This window comes from Lycorma delicatula, chromosome 3, assembly GCF_047948215.1.
Source record: "Lycorma delicatula isolate Av1 chromosome 3, ASM4794821v1, whole genome shotgun sequence".
Lineage (NCBI taxonomy): Eukaryota > Metazoa > Arthropoda > Insecta > Hemiptera > Fulgoridae > Lycorma > Lycorma delicatula.
The window spans coordinates 207,605,218-207,621,017 of NC_134457.1; the positions used below are offsets into that span (position 1 = coordinate 207,605,218).

General features: G+C 31.6%; 1 protein-coding gene across 9 annotated transcripts in view; it reads left to right on the plus strand.

The window, feature by feature from the left end:
* tgo (Aryl hydrocarbon receptor nuclear translocator homolog tgo) overlaps positions 1-15,800 on the plus strand; it is a 295,570-nt gene that overhangs the window by 203,885 nt on the left and 75,885 nt on the right. For 7 of the 9 annotated variants that reach the window (XM_075361413.1, XM_075361420.1, XM_075361415.1 and 4 more), the window contains one exon: positions 1,781-1,938. In XM_075361413.1, the coding sequence (XP_075217528.1) occupies positions 1,781-1,938 (158 nt within the window). Of the gene's footprint in view, positions 1-1,776; positions 1,939-15,800 lie in introns of all 9 variants that reach the window. The other 2 variants (XM_075361419.1, XM_075361417.1) reach the window with 1 other exon arrangement.

Below are 15,800 nucleotides of genomic sequence, written 5' to 3' on the forward strand. Positions count from 1 at the left end.
AACTGAAATTCTTTCGTTTTTTGACATCGGTGTTTTATTCTTAGTATTTTTTATCTCTATAAAAAATATACGTTAATAACGTAAATGAGAACGGTCCTTATTTTAGTTTTTACGAATTTTTATTTCCTTCAATGTTTAGATAGAGAGTTGCAATAATGAAATGAAGTAATGCACATTTTCAAAAAAAAAATAAGAAAAAGCGCAACTTTACCGAAAGCGTTAGTGAAAACACTAACCGACGCTGTTTCTTAATGTCATAGTTGTGCGTGAAGTTTTCTAATAGTTTTTATTTGGAAATATAGTGGCGAACAAATTAATCCGAACACAATATTTTTAACAGAAATTTTTATTTTTAAAAGAAAAAATGTTTAATAGTCAAACTTACCCATATTTAATAGTTTATGTGTCCTTTGTTTTTGATTATCTCATTAATCCTCTTTGACATTGATTTCACTAAGATAGAAGAATGATTTTTGATTTCTTCATCTCGGAACCAAACCTGTATCACCGATTTAACAAGGTCAATTTTTGTGCTACAATTCATTTTCCCAAGTCTTATTTTTAGTGTGGTCCATACATTTTCAATGGGATTCAGGTCGGGGGAGTTCCCTGGCTATGAGAGCACTCTAATTTTTTTGTTTTTGAAGAACTCGTTTTGTTTTCTTTGACGTGTGAAACGGTGTAAGGTTCTGTTGGAAAATGAATTCTAGGTTCTTCTGCCTAAGCGGGACTATTTTTCTTTGTCATATGTTCTTAATGTATCGGTCCGATTTCATCATTCCAGCCACAGGCATAAGTGCTCCTGCCCCTTCATGTGTAAAACACCCCCAAAAAATCTTTTTGGCTGGAAGTTTTGGAGCTTGTTGCAGGTGTGCTGGCGTAGTAGCCATCTCATCTGCCGACTTACGAATGTAGGCTACTCTCTTCCATTGGACAGTGAGTCTCATTTGAAAAAAAAAACTTTTTTCCACATCTCAATAGTCCATTCTTTATATTCGTTTGCCCGTTGAAGTCTTCTTGCCTTCATAACCGGTGTCAATAACTGCTTCTTTTTAGGTTTTCGAGCAATCCTTCCCACTTCCAATTGTCATATCACAAACATTAGTCCCACTGGCTCTCAAGTTCTTATTAATGTCAACAGCTGATAATCGTGAATTAATTTTGCTTTTTCTTATTAGTAATCGATCCTGTGTAGGCTTGGTTTTCTTTTTCCGTCCACATTTTCCTTTTCTCTTTGGAGAGATGGAGTCTGTTTCCCTAAATCTTTTCACGATTTCATTTAAGTCATTTATGTGTGTCGAGACAGAGCAACAATTTTTTACAGCTTTCGTGGGGGTTTGTCCGTTGTATTTTAACTAGAAACGAATTAAAATTATAACAGAAACTCTCACAAGGTCACCAAAAGCTAATTGATAATGAATTATAAAAGCAAACAAAAACTAATTCTGTTTGTATATAAACTACCAACATAACCTGAAACAGCAAACAGTTTGTCAGAGAACAAAAATTCCCTTTGTTCGGATTAATTTGTTTCTTACTGTATCCATGAGTAAACGCATTTATCCTTCTTCGCGTGTAGCTTTAATGATGTTAAACTAATGCTGTGCGCCGATCGATTTTGTACGGTTGAGATTATTCGTTCGTTATAAATTTACCTTCCGCTAAAAGTTATGTACCGACCGTAATTTTTATTGTAGTTTTTTTAGTTTTTCCCTAGCGAGTAGTTTTGATTATTTTAATTGCGATTACCTTGTCGTTTGTTTGTTCCCACTTACTGCAGGGAGAATCATTGCGAAATCGAGCGCCGTCGCAGAAACAAGATGACGGCGTACATCACCGAATTATCGGACATGGTGCCGACATGCAGTGCACTCGCCCGTAAACCCGATAAACTTACCATCCTTCGCATGGCCGTTGCGCATATGAAAGCGTTAAGAGGTAAGTTTACTGAACATCATTTTTTTTCTAATTATATTTATTCTTTCTTTGTTTATTATTGTATTAACCGTAAGTAAAATTCACTATTCAGTTATTTGTTTTGTTATTTTTTGTGCGGTTATGAAGAATAAGGGAAGATTACAGCTGTGATATTTCTACCGCGTGGTAATCAGAACAAAAAAAATGCAAAGTTTAAAGTTTTTTTTGTAAAATTAAAAGTTTTTCTTTAGGTGTAACAAACCTTAATCATTCGACGACTTAAAAAACTATAGAAATGGACGTTGCTGATCTCCTTTGAGGAATGTTACTTACTTCAGTCTCTTTACATATAACATTTTTCGTCATGTTAACATTTATTTACGTTGCTGTTATTTTAATCCCCCGTTGAGAATCAATCTCCCTTACCAACTCTAAGGTCTCATGATTTCTAGAAAGACTAGACTGTAGTCGTAACAAAAGTCTGTTTTATCTTGCCTGCAGGAAAATTTTATTGTCTTCACGTAACCCGATCCCGACTGGGATTCAAGCTCAAAACCTTTCGAACGGGAGGCAAAGATCCTATCACTTCGCCAGGAAATTCCGCTTAATAATTATCTGATATCAACAGGAGTATAAGGCTATCATTATTTTAATATAATAGATTTGTTGGATATAATATAAAGGTATATAAATGAGAAAAGATGGTTTGAACGGCTATTATACATAATTGTAATGCGATAGGGTAGTCGAGTGGTCTTAGTAGGGATGCGATTCACAATAGTTAGTGTTACGATAGAGAAGGAGAGAACACCCTGGCATGTTGGGACATCGCGTGCTGAGCTCCCAGTTTAATTTAACTAATAGTCACCCCTGATCAAGCTTTCTGTTTGTTGCTTACCGTGCCTAACTTGTTTGTTACGTTGTTTTCTCTTACCTTCTACAATTTTTATACGAGTGTAATTCATACAAACTGTAATAAACCCTAAATAACATATTTTACAGAAGTAAGGAAAAAATAAAAATTTGTGTAACAAGCCATTTTCGTTCTGCTATTCTTCGATAAAAATTAAGAAAAATATTGTGGTTTCAAAGTTACTTGTTCGTGTTAATAGCAGTTAATTTCTGATTATTACCGGGTGACCAAAATTCACTCACTCACTACCCACTGAAACTAACATTATGTATTATTACCTCGTCCGAATTTGTGCACAAACTCTCTTCTTCATCTACACATCGCTGTAAGCAGTGTGTAACAGTGATATAAACGGTTTTACGTGGTCTGCGATCTAAATTTATAATTCGAAAATATGATTCTTTCATTTAGTTCTTCTAAAACCCTCGGTTTCATAGCGTATTCTTTATTTTTCATACCTTCTAAAAATTATTTTTGTCAGATCTCATAATCTCGTCCCTATGGACATGATCTTGGTGGAATTTGTTTGGGAACCGGTCCTCCAGTCATTTTGTTGTGCTGATAGCGCAACACAGGTTTTTGAGATTAATTAAAAATCTGACAGCATATCCGAAAACTTTTACTGGCATTGTACCTAAAGAAATCCTTGGTTCAATTTTCCTTGGCAGGATATGCCACTCAAAAATTAAATAGATTATAATCTTCACGTTCCATTTTATTTAACATCAATTCCAAAACCTGTAGCGCACGGTCAAGATATTCTTCTGCGAAAGCATGGTATATAACATTTACATTTATTTTGGTGTGATTCGAATCCAAAGCTTTCGAGTTATGGGTTGTTGAAAAATAGTGTCTTGTGAATTTTCATTTAGTCGAGGGAAAGGCCAGTTTTGCAGCGCGTCTTGGTACGTTATTCCAATAACCATGTGTTCCGCAAAAAATAACGGTCCATAAACCTTTGTTTGCAATCGCCTGCAAAACATTAACCTTAAGGGAGTCTGTCTCGTAGGGGGATTTTGTAGATCCCATATGCGAACAATGTGTTTATTCACTTTTACGCTGAGATGGAAGATCGTTCATAACTAAACATTTAACGTACAAAAAGTGGCTACGAAATGTTTTACAAATGTCTGATTTCTTTAAAAAAAAAAAATTCTGTAATCAATGCTGAGTGAATAAATCATGCTAAACCATTTCTTCTTGTTAATGGGGTGGCAGAGAGCATTAATAATTGTAAAAATGTTTAGAATTTTTTCCATTTTTTTAAAAAACATTTTTAAGTAATGCTGAAAAAATCTTTTTCGTCAAGAGGAGACTGTAACTCCATGTGAATATTTTATTTTTATTTATTTTTTTACATATTATTTTTATGTACAGTCTACTGAGATTTAAATTACAATTTTGGAAATTCATCTTGCAAGTTTTATTAAAACAAATTTAGCAGTTTTTGTATGATCCTTCAACAAACAAGATTTTAGCCGAGATGAAGGATCGTTTGTTTCAGTGTCATAACTTAAAAAAAATTTGATGTGAACGTGACATGATTTCCTTGTACCCCTATTAAATTACATATTCACTATTTTACTATTTTTTTTTACAATCTGAGATTAATAATTATTAATAGATCAATGTATTTAAATTTTAAAAAAGGCACATCGGTTCGAAGTCGCTTTCGAACCGATGTGCCTTCCCCTAAGATCCAAATATTTCATTAATTAAAATTTTATTTGGCTATAACTCTGCAACCAATGAAAATAAGTACCGCTTATGATGAGCGTTGAAAAGCTCTCGATGAAGGCTGATTACTGCAATTAAGAAAAAGTCCAAAATAAAAAAAAAAATTGATTGTGGGCTGTTTTTGGAAACTTTTGTTCCAGTCAATTGCAATCAAAAGAGGTCACAACTAGATGTTATAACAGGTCTAAATTCAACATTTCAACTTTCTACGGCTAATCGGTTTTGAGTTACGCGAGATACATACGTACGTACGTACGTATGTACAGACGTCACGCCGAAACTAGTCAAAATGGATTCAGGGATGGTCAAAATTGATATTTCCGTCTAGTCTGAAAATTTCCTTTACTTCGTACAAGGAAGTAATAACAATAATAATAATCGTAGCGATATGAAATAATGTACAGACAAAACTTAATTATATCTATCTATATAGCTCAATGCCCTGAAAAAAGGAAACGAAACTGCCGGCTCATTTTATGATAGTCTTACTAGCCTGTAATAGACACGTATAATTAGATACGCACATATCTGTATGCATTACTTTATAATTATTTATGCATTAGTCATATAATAATAATTTTATATCGATTAATAACGGGATTGTGTTTATTTTTTTATATTCTGCGAAGTTAAATTTCTAAAACGGGTAACTTCAATAAAACGTATTGTGATTTTTGGTTGTACGTATAAGATTATTTTTTATTAATTTCAAGAGTTAACTCAATTAGTTTTTGAACACCCGTACTTGATATTGATGACTTAACCCAAAAATGTTCGTCGTAAAATTCCTTGATTTATCGAAGAAAATGATTATATTACTCATTGTGCATTAGAAGATAGATGGTTTTTTTTATTTATTTCTCGCTGCATAAAATAAATTATTAATTTAAAAAAAAAAATAGAAATAATTATTAAAAAATAAATAAATATTATTGTGTTTTGTTAAAAAGTAGTAGATTAGGTTTTTTTTTTATGAAAGGATTTTAGTAATGGAAAAAAGCATAAGTTAGCAGAAAAGTGATTAGTTAAGTGTAATAACACATGCTAGATTTCTTCCTATTATTTGAAGTTATTTTTTAAAACTTCAAACGCATCGGCTCTCATAATGCTGATAGTATAATGTATTGCGCTGTTGGAGTGTTTGATCTGAGCCAGTTATAAGTAAATTGTACATAAAATCAGAAATTAATGAGATCATAGACTTAGGAACTACCGGTCATTTTCCTTTTTCTTTTATTCGTGGGTGGCCCAGATTTATTACGTGGATATCATTAAATTGTTGAATAAATACCTCTCAAGAATCACGTATCGGTTTGCAAGATTAGTGACTAACATTAAGTTTAAACGGTTATAAACTACTCCCCTATCTGCTATTACGATAGAACGTGCCGGTTGGTTAATTATATTTAGCTAATGCTTTTTTTTGGAGGGGGTTGTTAATTTTGTTGTACTTACTGGTAGTTGGGATGGCTTTTTTTTGTTAATTTTTTATTAACATTTATTGTTTATGTTTCTTTTAAATTCGTTTTGTTTAAGCCGTCACGGAAGTCAGTTTGTGATTCTAAGTCGTACTAAAAATGAAGGGAATACAAAGTAACGGATTAATGCTCGACTTTATGTGTAATTAATGTGTAAAAAGATAAATGAGTATTGTACAAGAATTCATGTTTGTGATGGTGAAGTTAATAACTGACACTCCTGTCGACTACAGGTGATCTGATATGAATTTCAGGTCCTAATAATTACATAATTGTCTTCAAGAATAACAAACATTCCATATCAGTCATTACATCAGAGAGAAAAAAAGAGTGAAGCGATTTCCAGTTGCGTTCTTCACTGAACCAAATATTCGGTTCATATCGACATCCCAAGCCTACAGAAATGCAAGCTGTATTCAATTACATAAATTACATCTAACAATCTGTTTACCTCAAGGATTGACTGTAGTGAACATCATTACTGTCTAAAAGAGATAATGTACTGTTCTTTCTTGTGCTTTAGTCGTTTTTTATGTGTCACAGCCACAAGTAAGACCGGAATAAATAGCGTGAAGGACATACTTTTATGTACCTCTCGACAATAAAACGATAATTTAGATATATTCTTTTAGTTCAAAAGGGGAAATTTTGACAATGAACTCGTTTGTTTTTATTTTGATAATGAGCCTTACTTTCAGAAAAATGAACCCAATTAAAGAGGAAAACTGCTGGTTATAAGTTCGAACTCGATGCGTGTAAGATTTTACCCTCTTTTGGCGGTTGGGTTTTCCCCTAAACGACACAATTTCCTTTCGGTTATCTGGGGCGAATGAAAACATTTCGTATAAAAAGTCCATAAGTAAATTTGTTCGCACGCTATAAACTGGAGAAGCAGGAGATTATAAGTGCACTCATTAAAAATAAGTTTTGTTCGCTTTTGTTTTATATGTAATATTAAATTCATATAACGATGATGTTCTTCAGGGATTAGTCCCTGAAGGGAATAATCCCTGAAGAACCCTTTTAGCATTTCTAAGTAGTAACGAGTTGTATTAAGTTATTCTCTAAATTTGTGCCCATGACGCAAGAAATATATTTTTCATCGTATACAAAGTTTACCCGTTTTGTTTTTTATTTGTTTAATTTGACTGCTTTTTGCATAACCGATTTTTTAACTAGGATCAAACATATGTACGCGATAAAATTATTTACTTTATAACGTTTTTTTTTTTTTTTTAATTAACACAGAAATTATTTTAATACTTTTCTAATTAAAGAAGGGCACCCGCTAAGTGTTACAGTTCTGTTCGTACACAAGTATAGTAATAATGCTTCACGTTCTTATATGATAACGGTCGATGATTATATTCCAAATACTAAATGCGATTAGGTGTATAGCCTGGTTATCCAAAGTTCCAGATAGGTGTTCATCTCTATTCGCATTTAAAGGTATTACGGATTACACATAACGGGTTCGAATTGAATTGCCAGTGTAAATGTTTTCTTTCACTTTTAGTTTTTAAGTAAAAAGTAAGAGTGACATTCAGTTACCCTATAATTCTCATACGCTTCGAAAGTAGCGACAAAAAAAAAAGAAGTTGCGCTTCGGGTGACATTCTGTAGATCCGAAATTTTCGACCGGCCGTGGTAGAAGTTTTAAAACGGAAGTTCTTTTTAAGAAACGGCTGGGGTGGCTGATGAAGTTTGCGTGTCTTTTTGCCTCGAGGGACCGCCTCACTCTCTCAATTGAATCACAACTCCCTGCCTTTGTTTAAAACTCCCCAGTCTTCTTCATAACACACTTAGGATATCTTGATTTGCGAACCGAGCCCTGGCCGTCGTCTTTTTCTTATCCTCATTCGTGCTTGGGCGTGTGCGTATGTGTCGTAAGTCCATTTCGTACGGATTAATTTTTTCACTATTTTTTGTTACTTTCAGTTATGTGAATGTAAGCTTAATTTGTTCTGAATTTCAATAAAAGACCATTTTGTTCTTATAAGGTTAGGTTTATTTTTTTATTTATATTTAATTAATCGTTAAAATTTTTTCATGAATTTTAATGGTGTAATTCATTTTCTAGGAGTTGTTACAAAGTGTGATATTTATTAGTTCTCTTGTTCACAGGGCGTAATGTGATTTATTTATTTACAAGGACCTAATCGCTTTTTTAATGAAGCATTTTTATCGTTACAAGTTTATAAAAGAATGAAAATAGTGTTCATTAAATAACCGCAGGAGATCTAGGACTTATATTATAATAGTTTTATGTCTACAAACGATCTTTTATTTTTTTCTCTATAGAATGGTTACAACGATTTTGATAACTTAATTAAAACAGTTTTGGTGTTCTAAAATTAACCTACCTATTTGCATTCGATATGAAGAAAAGGATGTTGCCAAACAAGCTGTGACGTCATCCAAGGACTATTGCAGTGTCTGACAGAGATAAGTATCTCGTTCAGAGCGTACTACCCTAGCTGTACCTGTCTACGTTGTTAAAGTTGTTTGCTTATTGTGGATTTAGGTTGAGGTGTACGTTTATATATACTGTCTAACAACAGAGTTTAGAGTTTTTTGTCTAATAACAGCGTCACTGGTCTAAGTAATTTTTACTAACAACCAAGACATAACATACTAAAATTTTAGTTGTATTTATCGACACATGTCTCTTGTCAGTCGGTTATCGTATTCTGTATTACTGGTTGTATTCTTTCGCTCTGTTCTCTTTGATGATGAAAGATCGCTGTAGTTGGTGAATAAATTGTAGTAAATCGTTAAAAAGTTTGCACACGCTTCGTTAGAAATGTATACTTACCTTACATGACTTTTGAGTAATGACCGAAGGGTTTATCCAGTCGAAATATTCATTTAATTGTTCAGCAATGTAACGAAACGGTTGACGCGTTACCTTGGCGCAAACAGCGGTGAACACCGCCTGACTGTTTAATAATCAAATTGGGTGGTGAAGATCAAGCCTGACTGGGCGTTTTAGAATGTTTTTATTCTGTATAAGTTTTTATATATTTTATTAGTTTTCGTTATTTCTTTGGTTTGTACTCTTTAACCGTATTAGATGGCATTCATTGTTTATTTAATTAAATGACATCAATTGAAATCGTCGGCAGAATTGGAAAATGTTTTCCTAGAACAATTGATTTAAGAAGTTGAAAAGCGGTCTTGGTTTTACAATCCTGAATAGTTTGTGAAAAGTAGCTGTCTGTATCCGATTGAATTTATTAAAAAAACTTCGTATTTTCTTATATCGGAGAATAAATTATAAAGATGACCTTTCTCTCTAGTCTTATCTTCGCAGTTAGTTGTGTCTGTATTCATTGTCGTTTCGTTATTTTCCAACGCTGATGCAATAATATTTATTTTCGCTCATTTTTTTTTATTTCTTCCCGAACTTCAAACTTTTCCTTTCACGATAAGAATGACATTTTAGCCTGACGCATTAAACGTAATTATAAACGGTAATTTTCCAGCCGAGTTTAAAAATAAAAACGATACAGTTGAAGTTTTTCGTTTTTGTGTTTGCTCAAACCATATTTTTCACCGGAATGGACCAATTTCATAAGTTTTATTTTTTTTGCGAAATGTCGCGGGAGGTCTCATAGAAAGTTATTTATTGATAACATCATCGGAAGAATTTTTAAAAGAAAAATTACACAGTTTCCGTACACGTTCTGAAGATATTTTTTTTTAAATTTGTTTTTTGTTAACGTATTGATTTAAAATATGTTGTTAATAACATAATAACAAACAGTTATAGCGTAGCGTAATGATATACAGCCTGAAGAAGTCATTTTCGTATGAACTACGAAAATGACTTTTCGTAGTCATTTTGAACGACTAACGGATGAACTACCAACGGAGGACCGCCGAATGAAATAACATGAGCTCATTTAAATTAAAGGAACCCTTCAAGATTATTTCTGTAAACTCATCGTCCCAACAAAATTTTTCTAGAGATCAAAGTGATCTCTTTTAATTGTGAAACGAAACTTTCAACGCTCCCTCTTCAAGAAAACAAATTCTATATTATACGATATTTTCTCTACACTCTGTATATAACAGTGCATTTATCGGGATATAACGGTAAAACCAGTTCGTTATTAATTTTAGTAGTGTTTTATAATCGATTAACTATTAATCGCAGTACTTTTTTAAATATTTTTATCCGTAACATATTTTACGAAAGTTTTTATTTTAATACAGTATTTATTATTTATCTAATGGAAATATTTCGGTAATTAAAAACAATAATAAAACGGACATAAATTTATTTGAATGCAACGGAAAAAGAAACAATAAACATGTAGTTATTTATTATTGGCCGTTACGCGTAGATGTACGTATTACTGTAATGGGACCTGTTTTGTGGACATAGGACCATCACCGCTAATTGGGGTAGTGGATTGAGTTAGGGACGCGTTTGGCCGGATGGATTGCGGCATCTGTGCGCGGGGGAAAAAGGGGGTGAGGTTTTAGCTCTGTTGGATTTCGATTGAGTCCAGTCGCCCTACGTAGTCGTCCTGGCCCATTGTCCATTCATTATTTAACACTGCGGTCAAACAAGGCGTACGTACTCTTTCCATTTTCTCTCTTTCTACTGTACAGCGCGTACGTATTGGCTGCAATTTTGTTAACGTAAATTTGTTAGACGCAGTATTAACTGACAGCCTTTTTTTTTGTATCAGCTTATATTTATTTATTTGCTTAAATAGCAAACGTTAGCCTTTATTTTGGCGTAGCAAGTATTAAACAGTATTTTTGTAAAAAGCTTGGCTTGTAAATTTGTAGATAAACTTTTGTTCCGATTGAAATTATATTTATTTTTTTACCGATAATATGTCGTTTTAAGCAGTTTTACCGATTAACTGTACATATGTGTTAAGATTGTTGCCGTAATTTTTACTTACCTGTCTTATAGTAAACAGAGGAAGAATATTGATTATCTAATCCCGTGAATTTTTATTGTTTTCAACCTTTTAAATCCTAGGAATTAAATAATATTACGATCCAGGTTATAAGAGCAGATGTGTATATACGTGTTAGTTTTTGGCGTTATTCGTTCATTTGTTTTCTTTGGAGTTGTTTAACAGTAAATGACTTTATGGCGCATAAAAAGTGCGTGTATAGTTTGTTAGTTTTATTGTTTTTTAATCGCGTATACTGGATTAGTGTTAACTTGTTGACTGGATAAGGGGTTGAAAAAATATCGAACTAATATTGGTTGGATTCTGAATTTTTACCCTTGCACTTTTTTTACTGATTTTACAAAAAAAAAATAAATAAATATGCCGAATTCATAGTTCAATCCTTTTTTTTATTAAAATCGTACTCTTCACCAAATGCACCGATTTCGTTGTCTTTTTTCTTTAGTTTTATGCAGGAACGTCCTTGTTTGTTGTCTCTTTTAAATTTTGTCCCGATAACTTAAGCGGATCATCTCGTTAAATAAAAATTTACGTTGTATACATTTACAATTTCCCTGTTGTCATTCTAATAATTTTTGAGATAATATCGGAGTAAATTGCTTAAAAAATTAAAGTTAAAAAAAAAAATATTTATTCTCGGATACTCTCGTTAGCAGTCACAGGCGTAGATTCTCTGCGTTCCTTTTCTTACTTTTATCAAGATTGAATTTGTCGGTTTTACGTTTCTTGCGAACGACTTTTTTTTTCTTATGGCCAATGTTTTTTTACGTAGGCCTAAACATGTTTTAAATAAAACCACTTAACAGTTCAAAATAAAATACTTTACTAACCAAGAATAAAATCCACTTAAAACAACTAACGTAAAATATTAGTAAAAATAATATTTTTTCAATTCTTTAAATTTAAATTTTTGAAGTCGGTTCTAAATTAAGGGTACGTAAGTTGTTAACATTGTCGGTAGTTTTAATTTAGCACCTATTTAAAAGAAATTTTTTATTACAGAGTTGAGAAATTTTTTACTTAAAAGAAAGAAGCGTAGAAGAATTATCAATAATAATACTGAAAAGAGATCTAAAAAAAATTGTTAAAATCTTCTCGATCATAATAATTCTAGTTAAATGAAATTTTACAATTTATTTTTAGAGAAAGAGAATATTCCTTTTCCTTTACTAAAGGAAAAGGAATATTGTGTCTGTGAAATTTAACAGCAGTTGGTCCAGTTTTACTCTGTAAGCATCATCAGCCGTTAAATGTACTGTAGGGCAAAATTACGACTACTGAATTTGATTTTCTGGGTGTTCCTTTTCCGCTCATCATACGCCTCTCTCCAAACCCGACTCCCATGGCGAGCGCTTTGCTTTGACCCGTCATCCTAGCCGGTTCTCAGTCCAATAAATTTTTATTTGAAAATATTTATTGTTATTTTATAAGTGCATAATGCGAGAATCGGCTAAATCGGGTGTAAAAGTAAATATTTTACAGGATATTATAATTTTGTTTACATTTGAATTAGTAATAATTTTTCTAACTACTTTGGTGTTGTAATATAGCTTAATTTTTTTTTTATAATTATCTTTTGTTGAGAAATTAAACAAGCGAAATAATATTTCCCTTTGTCATAGAGAAAAGTATTCGTTTTAAACGGAGCAAATACCGGAGAATTAAGCAACATTGTTGTTACTAGTTTTTTTTTTTTTAATTGGTTTTGTTTGTATCTTCCTTTGAATGGAATGTTCTCTCATTAACTACGTCTTCCGTACTAGTATTGTGTTATACTTTAATACTTAATAGTTTTGTATAAAATACTAATAAGTGTAAACAAGTATTACCACTAAAAACTGTAAAGAAACAAGGTATATATATTATCTTTTTATGAAATTACTATTTAGCAACGAATTTTAAGTCGTGTAAACTATAGTAACTGTAAAACGACGCGTTAAGATTGTTATACTTCAGCGTAAGAGTTACTAATAGTGATTTTAATTATTTGTAGAACAGCGACAGGGTTACTTCCCGTATATGTTGTACAGTATATTGTTTAGCTATGTGCTAACTATAGCGAACGTTGTCGTCTCCGGTTATAACCGTATTTCATTTCCAGTATAATAAACTGTAACGACCGTGATAAAGTGCTCCTGACGGTTTCATTTTCTCTCATTTTAACTCTCCCCCGTTTCCACGCTTTCTTCGTACTCTTGATCTTCTTTTTCTTCATCGTCCTCTCCTTTTTCCTCTTCATATATTCCACGATAATAATAAATGTTGAATGACGGTTTTATTCGTATTTTATGACGTCATATAATGTTTTTTGATAAAAATAAAAATTAATATCGTAATAGCACGTGAAATATTTAATTGTAAATTTTATAATGTTTATAAAATGATTGATGAATATTAATGAATATATTTTCCGAATAGTGTTTGTTTGTAAAAAGTGGAAGCTGTTAATATAATCCAAAAAAAATTATAGTGAAATTGTAAACCGTACGGTAAGAGTCTCGCAGATATCATTCTTCCTCTCAAAAAACAAAAATTTCTGTAATATAATTTAAACTGTTTTTTTAACAAAACTATATTGATATCAAAAACGGTAAGACCGTTTAAAAAAATACATGTTAAATATACGTAATAGACAATAGATATACAATAATAGATAATAAACAATGTTTAAGCGTTCCATACAATAAGAAGAAAAAGAAAAATTTGTTACTAAACTCTTACCGGCCCGATTTCATTTATCTAACAACGAATAATTGTATTATTTGTGTAAATGTGATATGTATTACATATAAATGAAATCGGCCTGATAAGTGTTTTGTAACAAATTATTTTTTCTTTTTCTTATTATACGGAATTCTTCTTACACAGTGTTTATATCTATTATTACATATTTATTGTTTATTACGTATATTTCACATGTATTTTTTTTTATAGAAAATTCTAAATTAATAACAGATTTTGATAATAGAAAAGTAGCGTCTTACCTTTTTTGATATCTGTATCGTTTTGTTAAAAAGAGTTTATTTGTATCATAGAAATTTTTGTTTTTTAAGCGGAAGAAATGATATCTGCGAGACTCTTGCGTGGTTTACAATTTCATTGTAATTTTTTTTTTAAATTACTAATTGTTATCGTATGGATTTATGATTAAAATTTATTGCCTTTCTAGAACAAACAAATATATTTGTTGAATTTCTCGGCCAAATTTTTTTTTGTTGATAGTCAATATTATTTCACTTCATACCATATTTTTCCTGTTTTAATAAAACTAGTGTAATGACCTTTACCCACCGGGTTGGTCTAGTGGTTAACGAATCTTCCTAAATCAGCTGATTTGGAAAGTCGAGAGTTACAGCGTTCAAGTCCTAGTAAAGCCAGTTATTTTTACACGGATTTGAATACTAGATCGTGGATACCGGTGTTCTTTGGTGGTTGGGTTTCAATTAACCACACATCTCAGGAATGGTCGAACTGAGAATGTACAAGACTACACTTCATTCACACTCATACATATCATCCTCTGAAGTATTATCTAAACGGTAGTTACCGGAGGCTAAACAGGAAAAAGAAAAGAAAAAAGTGTAATGACCTTTACGAATCGAAAATCCGTGATGTAATATTGTACTTATTACTTTGTGTAACCCTCGATTTTACCTATCTAATTTATTTCTGTTTTATTTATTCCTTTTTTTTTTTAAACTAGTTTAATCTCTTCTAAACTAATACTTTTATTTATTTTTAAAGAACTGTTGGGAATTAAAAAATTTGTTTCATCTTCACTACTTTCATTTACATGAGAGCATTTACTATTAAAACAAGCTGTAGTATATTTCATTTTAAATTTTATTACAGTATTTCAAGTACATTACCAAGTTTTTGTACGCTACCTAGTACTATCAAGTACTGCTATCTAACGGCGGGATTCGTAGAGGTATATTAAAAAATTGAATAAAATGACAAATTCGAGCTTCCGCGGTTCATCAAATGGAAAAAAACGTTGTTTAACAAAATTCGAGGAATTTTTTGAAAGTATTCTTTATTACTAATCTAATTGAAACGAAATAAAATGTTTTCACACTTATTTTTCCCCTCATTTTCATTTCACTGTTAGGTTAGGTCATGTTTAGAACTGTAAACGTAGTTCGTTGATTTTGTCGCCTCTTACCGTCGAAGATCTAACGAACTCCGTGATTATTATTATTTTTTTTTTTTTAAGAACAACCAATGTGGTTGTTTAAGTGAAACAACATATTCCTTTGCATAATCTGCTGGATAAACAAAGCAAATTTATGAATTAAATTTCAAAATAATTGAAAATTTTATCTTTTTAACGCGAATATGTGTATTCGGTTTATTATTTCAATGTGAGCCGTAAAAATTTATTTTGTGTGTTCAGTTCTTGTCCCTACATCTTGTAAATGCAATATAAAATCTGAAACGTTACATTTATGATCCGCTTACGCTCAAATTTTTACGTTGCGATCTTTTTACGCTGTATCACTACAGCGGTATTTTAATTAATTAACATTTTTAATGAAAAAAATTAATGGATGCTACTAGCTACTTATTTTTACCGCCGAACTTCAGAATTTATATTTTCATTTTTTGTTTGTTTATTAGGTTATTCGTTACTTAAATCATTTACCCACATCGGTGTTAGGTTTTCTTAATATTTTGTTCGAAATTTAATCATGCCTTTTCATAATGTTTACTAGAAGTCATTAGTTAAAAAAAAAACCTTTTTTGTTGTCTAGCGGTCGTTTATTGAAAGGTGAAGAGAAGCGACTTGACGAGTCATTTTCACGTGAAATTTTG